Source organism: Lissotriton vulgaris, chromosome 4_1, assembly GCF_964263255.1.
Source record: "Lissotriton vulgaris chromosome 4_1, aLisVul1.2, whole genome shotgun sequence".
In the NCBI taxonomy this organism is placed as follows: domain Eukaryota; kingdom Metazoa; phylum Chordata; class Amphibia; order Caudata; family Salamandridae; genus Lissotriton; species Lissotriton vulgaris.
Window position 1 is genome coordinate 635,773,923 of NC_141691.1, and position 15,573 is coordinate 635,789,495.

At 50.4% G+C, this 15,573-nt stretch overlaps 1 protein-coding gene across 1 annotated transcript in view; it reads left to right on the forward strand.

The window, feature by feature from the left end:
• LOC147722358 (uncharacterized) overlaps positions 1–15,320 on the forward strand; it is a 700,192-nt gene extending 684,872 nt beyond the window's left edge. The window contains exon 18 of the mRNA XM_086967301.1: positions 15,187–15,320. Coding sequence (XP_086823427.1) covers positions 15,187–15,320 — 134 coding nt within the window. The remainder of the gene's footprint in view (positions 1–15,186) is intronic.
• Positions 15,321–15,573: the final 253 nt, after the last annotated feature.

Here is a 15,573-nt window from a genome sequence, read left to right on the forward strand (position 1 = left end):
AAATTAACATAAAATTTAGTTCATACAAGTAGAAAAGTCGAGGAAGTTTAATAAAGTCACAAAACCATTTGCGCATCTGAGTTAATCTTAGATGCAGAAATGTTTTGATTTATAAATGCAAATTAAATTATTTATTCACAAAACTCAAATTTACACTCGGAAATAAATGTATTCACATGTAATGTTGCTCCAAAACGTTGAAGCAAATCTGGTCCAAAGGATGGGAAGTGGTTGTTCCAGTGTGAGAGTGCCATGAAAAATTAGTGAACATTCACAAACTAGCAAGTTTGTGGGATATTCTTACACTTTTTTCATGGGCAATTTACACCCTTTATTCGGTCTTGATTCCTGTGCAGAAGCAGCACATAGATTTTTCTAGGTTGCAAATGGCCCGATTCACAGAATCGAGACGTTTGCGACTGGAAAATGCCTTTTTCTATGTACCAACCTTTTTTGCGATTCGGTAACCTATTACTGAATCACAAAATGAGTTAGTGATCCTTATTAGGAAGGGACGTGTCAAGGGCATTCCTTCCGAATAGTGACTCACACTGGTATGTGTGAATGTTTTGCGATGAAATACAGTCACAAAACATTCCCAATTTACCACCTACTTCTAGTAGGTGGTAACCGATAATCCATTCTCCATAGGAAGAAGTCCCTTTGTAACCAATTCCCCTTTGTAAATGGTTGCAAAACATTTTTAATAATAGCATGCAGTGGTCCCACGGACCCCTGCATACTCTTAAAGAATGAAAAGAAAACTTTTCGATATTTTCTTTTAATGCATCCCGGTTTCCTTTAAGGAAAACGGGTTGCATTTAAAAAGGAAAATATCGCTTTATTTAAAGGCAAACACAGACATGGCCACCATCCCTGTGTTTTAGCTATTCCCAATGGGTCGCAAATTGCGACATACCCAATGAATATTAATGAGGTAGGTCAATTGCGACCCACTGGTATTCAAACAGAGTAAAACACATTATTGTACATAGCTTTTTGCAATTTCTTAATAGCGTATTGCAAAAATTTGTTAGTAGGAAATCGCAAATGGAAGTCTATGTACACCTGGCTCTAAATCCCTACCCATGGCAGGAAAGGCGAGGGAACACCTCCAAAATTAGTGGGGTGGAGGGTAAGCAGTTTCTTTGGAGGAAAAGTAATTTACTCATGGAGGAAAAAAAAAGATTTTTAGCATGTTCAAGTACACTTTTACTAAGCATTAATACGTGGCAAGTAATATGCCATATACTCATATGCATTGATGAATGCTTATGCATCTTAACTGATAGACACCTCATGTAAATTCCTAAAATTCTTTGACAGTTAAAACAAAATGTAAATCTATTCCAGAAATTGGCGTAAAATTAGTGAAGTAGGTTTACCACATTTTGTGAGTAAATCGGGCCCTCTTTTTATCCTCCTGAAGGAATATTGTTTCCCTGCCAAAGAACCTTTTCTACAGCAGTCCATCTTCCTCCCTAGAAAGAAACGTTACCCCGCCTTCTGTGCAGTTCTTGGAGGTGTGTTTTCCGGGTGGGAAACTAATGGCAAAATGTTTGTAGATACCCACAAACCTGAATTGTTCTATGTACTTTGCCCCCTTGTACTGCCCCCTTGCGGCACTAGACTTACATTTATGATGATAAAAACCCAAACATAGTGGTGGATTATTTCCAGCATATTGGTGGATTATCTCCATCATAGGTGTGGATTAACTCCCTTATAGTTTTTGATTATCTCCATCATAGTGGTGGATTATCTCCATCATAGTGGTGGATTATCTCCAACATATTGGTGGATTATTTCCAGCATATTGGTGGATTATCTCCATCATAGTGGTAGATTATCTCCATCATAGTGGTAGATTATCTCCATCATAGTTTTGGACTATCTCCTTCATAGTGGGGGATTATCTCCATCAGAGTGGTGGATTATCTCCAAAATAGAAGTGGGTTATCTCCAACATAGTGGTGGATGATCTCCATCAGAGTTGTGGATTATCTCCAACATAGTGGTGGGTTATCTCCATCATAATGGAGTGTTATGCACCATCTCGTTTGCCCTTTGAACGCCCACTGTGATTTAGAATGTTGAATTTCGACGTGCGGAATCGTTTTATTTTTATGCACACCCATTTGGCACTAAAACATTTTGTGAAGCCAGTCTTTTATGGCAATTCCATTTTGGTATGCCAACTCTAATTTAACTCCGGAAACACTAATCACAGACGTGGTAGTGTTGTTGTAGTTGTGAGGGTGGCTCTGGGACACAGTATGTGTGAGAACACACAGAATAAACGGACTTTGGAAGTCCAGGACAATCTGAGCAGAGATGGCAGACAGTGCGGCAAACACCAGATTCACATTATGAACATGTAGATCAGAGCCCTACCAGCTTTTCAGAGGCTAAGTTTCAATTGTGATGGACACTTCAGAAGTCTCAGTAGTACCTCAGAGCATACGGTTTGACTTGCGAGCAACCCTGAAGCAGACCCTTACTGCAGGGTAGCACCTGAAACTAAAAGCAGCTTTGGAAATGATGTTCAAAGCATCCCTGTCTCATCCCACTTTTCTGTATTATTCCTCTCGGAACCTCTCTATTTCTAGCCTGACCCACCCTGCCTCCTGTAATTAATGGAGGAAGCTGGTGAAAGAGACAGAGACGCCAGCAGTGGACCCCTTCCTGAAAAATCGGACTTCAGAGGCTCAAACCCACTGGGGGAATGCCAGGTGGAAAAAAGCGGTGTCCGGGCTTACCCATACATACTTTTCTGAGGAAAGGATGGCTTATGATTGATTCTGCTGTAGCCATGGCAGCCGGACGTTCGATAAAACTGCTGAATCCAAGCGGCTTTCAGAAACAGAGAGGCACATTTAATAAACCCCTGCGCGTCCTTGCGCAGCCATTGCGTCAAGTTTTTTGAGGCAATGGCTGTGCAAACAATGCGGCCAATTTACAACGTGACACTTCTGGGAAGATATGTCACAATGTAAAGCTCTGCATCACATTATACCTGTGTCAGGTATAATGTATGCAGGGTGGGCGGTCCCCCGCAAAAAGCCATGTAGAACTGGTGCAGTGAAATGTACATTTCACTGCATCACTCTACACCTTCACTACATCAAAATCCCTACGCATGCTCAGACAAGGCGTAAGGAATGATGCAGGGCGTTTTGAATGTTATGTTATGTTATGTTAATAAAATGTTTAAAGCGCTCTGCTACCCAGAGGTGTCCTGGCGCTGTACACTATCATCTGAGACAAAGCTGTGACCAGCATAATGGGCAGGAGCGATTTATCTGAAAAGCCAGGTTTTCAGTCCCTTACAAAACAAAAGCAGTTCTATCGAGCTCCTTAACCGCATCGCTGCTGCAGTGATTTTTGCGCTGTGCGGCTGTTTTCCCTTTTCTGCGTTACATGACGAGCTCAGCTCGTCATCAGCACACGCCACCCGTGGGTGATGACGAGCTGAGCTCGTCATCAGCGTCGAAGGGGTTAAGGAAAAAAAGGAAGTTTATTCCATGCCTTAGCAGCACAGTAGCCAAAACTCCATCCACCCCAGCTCTGTTTCGCCACACAGGGGAGAGAATTAGTTTGGCTTGCGTGGACCAAAGGGCCCTTCCAGGAACAAACCATTGAAAAGAATGCTTCAGGAAATCAGGGCCAATAACGTTTGGGCTTTAAATACCATAAATACCAGGCACAAAGCCTTAAACTGAATCCGGGAGTCAACAGAGAGCCAGTGAAGGGCTCTAAGTTATGTCCTGACTGAGGCGAATTTGGGAATTCCAGCATGCAGTCTAGCTGCCGCATTCTGCACCATCTGGAGTCTTGCCAGCTGCCCTTTCTGGATGTTAATAAAAAGAGTGTTGCAATAATCCCAACGCGAGAGAATGAGTGTAGTGACTGCTATTTTCATGCTGTCTTCCGGAAGGAGAAATTTGATCTTACGCAATGGGACTCACCTATCTGTTGTGTCGCATTGCTGGAGTTGTGTCACTTTCATGAGCAACTCCAGCAATGTGTGACTTTTGGGCCAACAGATGCGTCAGAATTTCTGATGCATCTGTTAATCCTTGCGCCATGGAGCCCTGTATTGTAAATGCAAAAGACACACAATACAGCGCATCCATGGTGGCGCAAGTGCATTTGGCGCAAGGAAACTGACGCATCTATGCAGATGCTTCAGTTCCTTGTACATCTGCCCCAGAGTTCTTTTTTTGTGATTGACTTTCTATTCCTTTCCTACTGCCTATTGGGCTTATTTACTCATTTTTTAAAATGGGAAAAAGTGACTTACTGGCAGCGCAACAGGCTTGTAAATAAGCCCCATAGGCTCCACCTGTGAATGAATTTGTTGGAGCACGAGTTTATTTTTAAAGGCAACTTTCAACCAATTCTCCTCTGAGAGCATTGTTGAGATTCCGCCCACCTATTAAGGCCCATTTTTAATTAGTTTTGCCATGCACCGTGCCATCAACTCTCAAGCAATGAGCTTGTGAAGACCACCACCACTGTTGTCTTCTTGCAGATTCCAAGTATGGACAACAGGCTTTTCCCGCTAAACCAATGCTTTTCCTTCTGCGTGCAAGATCCAAGCATGCAGAATCACGCTCTTAGCACTCAACTGTGCCCCCTCATGTGGATAGGCTTTCATCACCAGTAGGATGGAAGCGGCAGGAGAGGTGAGTAATACTGAAGGACACAAAAGCACTGAGTAGAAACTGAGGGACAGAGGCGCAGCATGGGCAGAGTGGGAGAAGGACAGTGTACACAGTGAGGCTGAGCGAGAGTGAATCTGTGGGTCTGTAGTGAGTGGGAGGAGGGAGAGGGAATTATTGCACACGCACCGAGTGCAGAGAGTGCAATGAGTAGAGTGAAGAAACGAGACATACTATGGACTGTTAATGGGAAGCAATATCCATGCAGTGAGTTGAGTGTTTGAGGTGGAAGCAATGTGCATAGGATGAGCTGGAAAAGGCGCTGTGCTGAGGGTGAGTCGCGATTGATCACCGCCACATATTGTACTAGCTTTAAGATGGCTGCCCGCTCTCATACTTGCTCCCCTGCTGGAAGCTTCTCTTTGCTCTTCTCTAACCTGGACTGACACTCTCATTGCCACATTTCCTGTCCAGTCTCTGAGGGTTATTAGAAGCTTTTGTGGAATATAGGTCACAAAGGTCTTGCCGGGTCCTGTTGGCTGATGGAAAGAGCACCTAGGTCAAAGTAGAAACAAAATCCTGGGGCATATTTGGAGGCACCTCTAGCATAGAGCAGCTCTTGAGGCAGCTGACGTTACCTGCATGACAATGAAAATACCACAAAAACAGCGGTAGTCAGGCGGAGCCCTGAAAAATAGCAGGGCCCTGACAAAATAAGTCCACTTACCTCCCACCCCCTTTGTGGTTGGTGACCCGCAGTCTCTGGCGCAGGCAGTGGTGTCCAGTGTCCTGGCAGTGCACCTGGGAGGATTTCGCCCCACATAGTCCCCGAGTACTGCTAACAATATGACAAGGGAGGTTCACAGTGATTGAAAAGTGGAGAGCAGCAGAGAGCTTGTAGTGGGCAGGAATGAAGCACTGTCTAATAAGTGGAGAAGAAACACTAGGCAGGCAATGAGTAAAGACGCCCTTGCAGTGAGTGGGGAAGAAGCACTCTACAGAAAGTGGACATTGAGCACTGTGCAGACACTGAGTGAAGAAAAAAGCAATTCAAACAGTGAGTGGGAGACAAACGCTGTACTGTCAGTAAATGTAGAAGTTCTATCCAGTGAGTACGGAAGACGCACTCTGCATATAAATATATAGTGCTGCGCAATTAGAAAAGTGGCAGAGAAGAGCTATGCAAGCAGTGAGGGGCAAAAGAGCTCCTGTGCAGACAGTGAATGCATTAAAAGCAATCCACATGTCTACTGTTAGAAGGCGGCCTCAGGGGAGGGCAGGACGTGTACCTGACCGCCCTGGGGCCCACCTCCCTAGGTATGAAGACGAGCACTGGCGAGAGACTTCTCAGGGGGAGAGTCTCGAATCTAGGATCGTACCCACTACACAAGCACCACACGATACAGAGACACCACACCGTAGCTTCTTAAGAACGTTTCTTTATCTTAGAATTCAAAGGATCTTTATGATCGGCAAAGGCAGCAGGGCTCTCGTCGTTCCAGAATCGAATCTGCCGATAGTCCCGGAGCATCCCCAGTTATAGGACTGCTCCTCTTTGATCTCCGGAGTTCTGGTCTGCCGGGGTCTTAGCACCTGGGGGCCGCTTGTTGGGGCTTCCTGCCATGCGGTCCTTTGATCCATTCATGTCAGGTTCTGGAGGAGTCCCAGACACACAGCAGGCGTGGAGCCAGCCCTCTGGGTGGCCGGAGGGGCGATCGAAACCCACTTCTCGAGGATCGGTCGGAGGTGTGAAAGATACTGCTCCTCCCTCTCTCACTCAAGGGGGCGCTCTGTCCTCCAGCCAGGGTGGCGCTCTCGGCCTAGGCCGTGCTGGTTGGGTGGCCATCTTAGGTGCCGGGAAGGGGGCACACAGGGCCTACGGGCCCGGAAGATGGAGACATGGACTGGGAAGTCCGGGGACGGTTATGGTTAACATGGAGGGAAGGGTTGGCTAGGCCCGGGGGACTCAGGGGTCTGTTGTGATGTAAAGCTCGGAAGGGTGTTGCTACGGGTCAGGAAGGACCACGCCACGAGGCCAGGTCTAAAATGCGTCCCACCCATCTGAAAGTCGGGGAGAACTACCCATCCCCTTGGGGGCTCTCTTCGCTGAGGCGGAAGAACCTGGAGAGGCCGTCAGCGTTGGCGTGGTTGGTACCAGGGCGATGTTCTACAGTGAAATCCATCCCCTGGAGGGATATCGACCATCACAGCAGTTTGGGGTTCTCGCCTCGCATCTGCATCAACCACCGCAATGGTCGATGATCCGTCTGGACGCGGAAATGGGTTCCGAACAAGTAGGGCCGTAACTTCTTGAGGGCCCAGACTACGGCGAACGCTTCGCGTTCGATGGTGCTCCACCTCTGCTCTCTGGGGAGTAGCCTCCGGCTAATGAAGGCTACAGGCTGGTCTAGACCTTCCTCATTCAGTTGGGATAGTAGGGCCCCGATGCCGTGTTCAGAAGCATCAGTCTGTACCACGAACTCTTTTGAGTAGTCAGGGGCTCGTAACACAGGGGCAGTACACATGGCTCTCTTCAGGGCGTCGAACGCCTCTTGGCAGGCAGGGGTCCACTGCACCTTCTGGGGTTGCTTTTTGGACGTTAGCTCTGTGAGGGGACCTACGAGGCTGCCGTACCCTCGGATGAACCTCCGGTAATAACCAGTGAGGCCCAGAAAGGCCCGGACCTCTGTTTGGGTGGTGGGTGGATCCCAGGCTTGGATGGCATTAATCTTAGGCTGCAGAGGGGCGACATGCCCACTTTCGACCTGGTTCCCCAGGTAGACCACCGATCCTTGCCCGATTTGGCATTTGCTGGCTTTCACTGTGAGGCCTGCCTGGCGCAGAGCCATCAACACTCTCCGTAGGTGCTCGCTCCATTCTGAACTAAAAACCGCGATATCGTCCAGATATGCGGCACTGAACTCTTCCAGCCCGGCCTGGACTCTATTCACCAGTCTCTGAAAGGTGGCCGGGGTATTTTTCATCCCGAAGGGCATCACGTGAAAGCGATAGTGCCCGTCCGGGGTGTAGAAGGCGGACCGCTCCTTGGCTCCCTCTGTGAGCACAATTTGCCAGTATCCGCAGGTCAAGTCAAAGGTGCTGAGGAAATGAGCAGATCCGAGACGGTCAATGAGCTCATCTGCGCGGGGAATGGGGTGAGCGTTGGCTCGTGTGACTGCATTTAGCCCCCTGTAGTCCACGCAGAACCTCAGTTCAGGGGCGACTCCAGGGGCAGCAGCTTTCGGGACCAGCACCACTGGGCTGGCCTAGGGGCTGTCTGAGGGTTCGACCACCCCCAAGGACAACATCTTCGAGACCTCGGCCTGAATGCAGGACCGGACCCGATCGGGGACTCCGTAGGCTCTGTGTCGCACCGGCGGGCTGTCTCCGGTGTCCACTTTGTGGACACACCAGTCGGTGACCTTGGGGACGAGAGAGAACAGGTCAGAGAACTGCCCCAAGAGCTGGCGGCAGTCTTCGCGTTGCTGGGGATTGAGGGAGGAAGAGAGGTTCACTCCCTCCACGGAACCATCTTTCTCTTTGGTGCACAGGAGGTCAGGGGGAGGCTCCGTTTCCTCTTCCGCCCCGTCATCTGTGGCCAGTAGCAGGCTCAACTCCGTCCGCACGAAGTGTGGCTTGAGGCGGTTCACGTGCAGGACCCGCATGGGGTTCCGGGGGGACTGGACGTCCACCAAGTATGTGACTTGGCTTTTCCTCTCGATCACCTTGAAGGGCCCCGTCCACTTATCCTGAAGGGCGCAAGGTTTTACTGGGGCCATGACCCATACCTGCTGGCCTGGCTGGAACTCGACCAGAGTGGCATTCTGGTTGTACCAGCTCTTCATATCTTCCTGGCTCGCCTCCAGGTAGGCCTCGGCCAGTTCTCGGAACTTCCTAGTCTGGTTTCGGAGGGTCAGGATGTACCGAAACACCTCCTGAGGGGGGTCTGGGGTGCCATCACCCGACCTTCTCGGACCAGGCTGAGGGGCCCCCGGGCAGGGTGTCCGTACAGTAATTCAAACGGGCCGAACCCCAAGGATTTCTGGGGGACTTCCCGGTAGGCGAACAAGAGGCAGGACGTCCCACTTACACCGGAGGGGCTCCTCTAGGCCCATGATCATCCGCTTTAGAGTCCGGTTGAACCGCTCTACTAGGCCATTTCCTTGGGGGTGGTACGGAGTGGTGAACCGTTAAGACACTCCACATTGCTGCAAAAGGGATGTCATGTATCAGGAGATGAAGTTTGTCCGGCGGTCGCTTTTCGACTTCTCGGGGAAATCCTACACGGGAAAAGATTCCCATCAGTGCCCGGCCCACCACGGGAGCCGTGACGGTGCATAGAGGGATGGCTTCTGGGTATCGAGTGGCATGGTCCACTAGGACGAGGATGAAGCGGTGACCTTGAGAGGTCTTGGGGTCCAGCAGCCCCACTATGTCAATTCCGACCCGCTCAAAGGGGGTACTGACGACGGGGAATGGTTGGAGGGGAGCCTTGCCCTGGGACAGGACTTGCAGTGGGCCTCTACGTTCGCTTTCATTTTGGGCCAAAAGAAGTGCGTGACCAGGCGGCTATATGTCTTGTCTTGGCTCAAGTGGCCTGCTTAGGGGTACATCGTGGGCAAAGCCCAGGAGGAAGTCGCGGAAGCGTAGGGGTACCACCAGCACTCGGGCTGACCCTAGCTCCGCTGACTTCTGCTCGCTGTAAAGGAGGTCATTCAGTGGGTTCCATATTGGTCACCCGCCGCCTGGGCTTTGGCCTGTTGCCAGGGTCCGACCAGGGAAGGACAGGTAGCTTGTTCCCTGCAGAACTCCTCTCGGGAGGGGCCCCCTTCGTGGCGCCACTGCGCTAATTCGGGCAAATCACCCAGCTCGGTGATCTGTGCGGGGTCGGGGTGTATGGATTCGTCGTTCGCGACTTCCTCTCCTCGTGGGGAGAGGTCAGAGTTTTCGGCTGGTTCGGCCCTGTCGTCATCCCCAGGGGGGAGGCTGGAGGTTTCATCCTCAACTTCCCTGTCAGGGGGAAGTCGGGCGGCCATAGATCGGGTGGTGGCGCACACCCACTCGGGAAGACCCATCGTCCCGAGGTGGGTTCGGCGCTCGACCTGCTTCCATGGAGAACTTTCCAGGTCGTTCCCCAGGAGGCAGCCCACAGGTTGGGAGGTCCGTACTGCTACTTTCAGTTTTCCAGCTACTCCTTCCCATTCAAACGGTATCAGGGCTACCTTACACAAGCTCCCAGAGTTATCTGCTGAAATCACAGGGCACAGGACATTGGCACTAAATGGCTAAGGACACCCGTGATGCTGGCTCTGGTGTCACGGAGGGCCTCCACTCGGTGGCCATTCACTATTACTGACTGGCGGTACTTCTTGGCGTTGGGAGGCAGGGCGTTCCCGGGGACCATCTCTTTATCTCCCAAGGATACTAGGGCCATGGCAGCAGGTTCCCATTCCTCAGTGTCCTCAAACTCTTCCCCTAGAGCTACATTCGCTATCTGCCTAGCCTGGGGAGTGGTGGTAGGGATACGTGGGGCCATGGGACGCAGGGGATCACCGGCGTAGTGACCGGGCTTCTGACATCTATAGCATGTGATGGTCACTTGGTGCTATCTACCCGGGGGACCGGTAGTAGCGACTGGAGGTGTGGGGAAATTCAGCTGTGTGTTTCTCGGGTGGCTACGCTGGGGACCAGACTGGGCGTCCCTCGGTCCTCCTTGGTTCCCCCTCCTCTCTGGCGGGGTGGTCCTTGACTGGTGCGGTGGTAGTCTCCTACAGGGCCCCGGGAGACCCGGGTGTTCACCCAGCGATCCGCCTCGACGGCCAGCTTCCTCGGATCTGCGAGCTTGCTGTCGAGCAGATGCTGGCGTAGTTCCACAAAACAATTTGTGGACAAGTTTTCCCACAGCATGAGGTTAGTTAGTTCTTCCATGGTGGTCACTTTGCTGCCCTTGACCCATCCTTCGAATGCTCTGCTAAAAAAATTTACGTACTCTACCCAGGTGGTGCCAGGAATCTATTTGCAGTCCCGGAACCGCTGGCGGTACATTTCTGGGGTGAGGCCGTATCTCGTCAGGAGGGCCTCCTTCATGTGGCTGTAGGAAGTCTGCACGGAGGACGGTAGATCGAGCAGGGTGTCTCTCCCCTCGCTCAGGAATCGACCCCACAATCCGGCCCCCCAGTCCTTCTGTGGGACTCAGTGGGAGGTCATGGCAACTTCGTAGGACTTGAACCATTGCTGAATGTCGTCATTTTTGTAATACTCTTTGACTACATCCTTGGGGATGTGGACCTTCGGCTCGGCTGCGGGGATGGTCTCTCTGTTCCCCGGGGGCCTGTTCTCTTCGTTCCTCGCCTTGAGCTCGAGCTCCTTCAAACTTCGCTCGTGCTCCAGCTGAAGTCTCCTTCCTTCATGCTCCCGCTGGAGTTTCTTCTCTTCTAATTCCCCTTGTACTTTCAATTGCTCGACCTCAAGTTTCTTTTCTGCCAATTTTATTTCGCCTTCGATCTTTAGTTTTGCCATCTCGAGCTCATGGTGGCGACTTATTTCTCGCTCTGCGAGCGCTTCCGGGGATAGACCCCGTCTGGTACGATGCTTCGTACCGGGCTTCTGCTGCTTTCTGTCTGGGGGAGTCCCGGTCGGTCTGGCTGTGCCGCCGCTCCTTCTGTGCGGGGGTCTCCGGACTCCACCCAAGCTTTCAAGGCTTTCTGCATGTCTTCCTTTGTGTTGAGGCCAGTGGTAGCGATTCCCAGTGTTCTTTGCAGAATTCTTTTAGTTCTTTGTGTGTGTACTCCTCCAGTTGTTCTACCTGGAATGCCGTACTTGCGTTAACTTCAACGATACTCATGGTGGTTTCTTCTGTCGTCTTTGCTCGGTAGTGCGTTAGTCGTGTGCTGTACGATCTCTAGATTGCGGCTCGTATCCCGTCGCTTGCCACCAATGTTAGAAGGCGGCCTCAGGGGAGGGCAGGAAGTGTACCTGACCACCCTGGGGCCCACCTCCCTAGGTATGAAGACGAGCACTGGCGAGAGACTTCTCAGGGGGAGAGTCTTGAATCTAGGATCGTACCCACTACACAAGCACCACACGATACAGAGACACCACACCGTAGCTTCTTAAGAATGTTTCTTTATCTTAGAATTCAAAGGATCTTTATGATCGGCAAAGGCAGGTAGTTACAAATACAGCAAAGGCTCAAAGAGTCTCGGTCAGGGTAGGGGTAGCGGGACAGTCTTATAGGATCAGTGTCAATCTCGGTGCGTATCCGGCGCACAGCTCTCAATCCTCAAGCCGGGGATACGAGATGATCTTTTGGGGTCCAGCCGGACCGGGAGAGTCAGGGAGTCGCGAGTCACTCAGCAGGGCTCAAGCACTGTGTCGGAGGTCTTACGATCTTCAGGGGAGCCGCGAATCACTCAGCAGGGCTCAGGTGTTCCAAAGTTGCAATGGAGTCGCGAGTCACTCAGCAGGGCTCAAGCACGATGTCTTAGGTCTACGATCTTCAGGGGAGCCGCGAGTCACTTAGTAGGGCTCAGGTGTTTCAAAGTTGCAAGGGAGCCGCGAGTCACTAAGCAGGGCTCAGGTGGTTCCAGCAGAAGTCCTTCTCTGCCATGCGAGCCGCGACCACGTCAGCAGGGCTCTCGTCGTTCCAGAATCGAATCTGCCGATAGTCCCGGAGCATCCCCAGTTATAGGACTGCTCCTCTTTGATCTCCGGAGTTCTGGTCTGCCAGGGTCTTAGCCCCTGGGGGGCCACTTGTTGGGGCTTCCTGCCACGCGGCCCTTTGATCCATTCATGTCAGGTTCTGGAGGAGTCCCAGATACACAGCAGGCGTGGAGCCAGCCCTCTGGGTGGCCGGAGGGGCGATCGAAACCCACTTCTCGAGGATCGGTTGGAGGTGTGAAAGATACTGCTCCTCCCTCTCTCACTCAAGGGGGGCGCTCTGTCCTCCAGCCAGGGTGGCGCCTCTCGGCCTAGGCCTTGTGGTTCGGCGGCCATCTTAGGTGCCGGGAAGGGGGCACACAGGGCCTACGGGCCGGGAAGATGAAGACATGGACTGGGAAGTCCAGGGACGGTTATGGTTAACATCGAGGGAAGGGTTGGCTAGGCCGGGGGGACTCAGGGGTCTGTTGTGGTGTAAAGCTCGGAAGGGTGTTGCTACGGGTCAGGGAGGACCACGCCACGAGGCCGGGTCTAACATCTACTGCCAGTAAATTAGGAAGATGCTCTGTGCAGACTGCGAGACGGAAGGTGTACTGCACAGAAAATGAGTGGGAGGCAGGGCACAAGCCCTAAAAAAAGAAGTGAGTGGACTAACCTAGTTAATCAGTATGCAAGTGGCATCACAACGTTTGGCATCGCAGCGTGTGACATAACGGCGCGTGACATCACAGCGCGTGGCATCACAAGAAGTGATATCAGATCTTAACCCCTCAGATATATGTTTAGCAGGTGTATCATGAGTACATTTGAGCACATTTTGAGTATACTTCCAAACCCTCCTGGTTTAGGCAGAAGATTCACACTTTTGTACGCTACATATAAAACAATGTTACCTTTTGTCAGCATTAAGCTTTCTATAGCCATAGTGCTTCAAAAGAAATAGTGCTATTTAAATTATTACAACGCCTCCTCAAGGGTAATAAGCGGTTATAAATGCAATTTATTTTGTGCAAATACTGGGACAGATCACCACATCTGATGTTCTAACAGTGCATGCAAATCTCCTAAACAGAGTCTGAACAAAGTGAAAAGCTTCCTCTCCTAGGTATGTGTGAAGTGCTAACAAGGTGTTAGCCTTTGTTTCCCCTCTGCTGCATTAACATCAGGTGTGAGGCTCCTGACTGCTGCCAGCCAGGAAACTCCAAAAAGAGGAGGCTTGATGACCCCTGAGACTCGGCCTTTGTTATGGCCGAGTATCTCAGCAGGAGTCAGAAATAAGAGAGCCCCGTCCCCACCTGCACGTTGTTGTGATCGAAATCAGACAACAACGTGCAGGCGCTGCTGAATGTGTCCCGGTGTTTGGAAATTACACCTGGACAAATTTAGCATCTTTTTTAGTGGAGCCAACTTCTTGGCAAGGTGGACGGCATCCACCCTATGAAAGAAGTGGGGGGACGCCGTCCACCCTCGTGGACCCCCAACACGTGCCCTGGTGGGAGGCTATGCCGAAAGCGACAGGAACAGTGGGAATGTTGGATTACTGGGGCGGACGCATTAGAGTAAATAAGGCGCACTGCACACAGTGAGTGCGGGATGAGACTTGGGGAAACAGTGCAGTGTGTGGGTGAGTGAGAGAGAAGCATGTGGAGATGGTGAGTGTGTTGAAGAGGCACAAGAATTGTTCAGACTGTGTGTGGCGTAGGAAAGAGGACGACTGGAAAGTGCTTAATTTGAGCCACTAGTTTCAGGTGCTCAGCACCGTCACTTAATTGTCAACACCAGCGCTTGAGACAGTCTATCACAAGGTGGCACTGTCGGGATAATTTACAGATGACTACAACAACAGGTAATTATTAATTCCAGGCGGGCAATGGGCATAGGACTCAAAGAGCATCAGCCTCCCACCCCTGTTGTGTGTGTCTACCCGGGTTGAGAGCTTCCCAGGCACACACACACACAGTTTTTGAGCTGCTGTAGGCTGCCTGGTCTGGCACCCGACTCGTTGCAGCCCTACCCGAGTACTTCACAGGTCTTTAAAAGACCATTTACTTGTTAACGAGGCTTTGTTGCGTTTTCACCCGTTCTTAGAGCCCCTGCATCTCCACTCTGCATATTGCTGGAAGATTTAGCCCCCACTCCAAAAATTTTATTAACCCCCCCACCAAAATGTGGCTCTAGTTGCGCCTCTGATTAATTTTATATACATTAAAAATGACCATTACCTGTTGCCCAAGCCATTCTTATAGCTTTGGGGGCTTGGAATAGTCCAAATTGCCGTTCTTCACCAGGGCCGTATTGGGAACCAAAACCGGCCCTGGCAAAGTGATTGCCCGGTGCCCGCTACGGCCAGTTCGGGCCTGTTCTTCACTGTGATGGTTAGTAGTTGTGTTGTAATTATCAATGGCAGCACTGGCAATGTGTGATGCAAGCTGCAGTGGCCTGCAGAATAGAGCCCTGGCACAATGAGTGTAAGCGAAGCCTGGTGCAATCCGTGCTTTCCAAAGACGTCCTATGTAGACAGTGTCTGCCGAGTAACACTGTCCTGATGGTGACTGTGGAAGCATCATTAGAGCGACAGCTGCCCTGCTGTCCTCCTGTGTGCATGATGAACAGAAACATTTAAATGTGGTTTACGGGTATAAATACCCTTCAAGACAAAGAGAACATGTAGACCAGTAACTCAATTTGAAGGAGCAAGACAAAAGGAACTGGAAGCTTTTGTAATCATATGCATATTGTCCCATTACCTGTAATGTGTATTTCTAAATCATATGCAAGCATATCAATAGATGGAATGTCAGTTTGACTAACACAAACAATAGCAACAGAAACATTTTTAAAACTCTTGTTTATTTATTCGCAGGCGCTTTTGCGTGTCCTGTTTCAGCGCAACAGCCAGAAAAAAAGTCAGTTTTCACAAAGATGTCCACTGCCCTGTCCAGAGTGTTTCTCCGCAAAAATCCATCCAGTATGCCAACGCCGGATGACAATATATAGGACTTTAATTTAATAATTTATAGTACTGAACTATACATGTAAGACGTAATAAAACGAAATAGCAAGTCTTAAAAGAATGTGTTTGTTTGGATCTTTTGATGGAGTATTGTATCTGTGCCTATCAGAGTGCAGCACCAATCTGTTTCGTTTTATAGGTGATCCTGTTTCTATTCCTTGCTTACAAAATCTTCATCAGTCATTTTACGGCCTTGAAATACAAACCGCACCATATTTATAGTTGAAGAAAATTTGC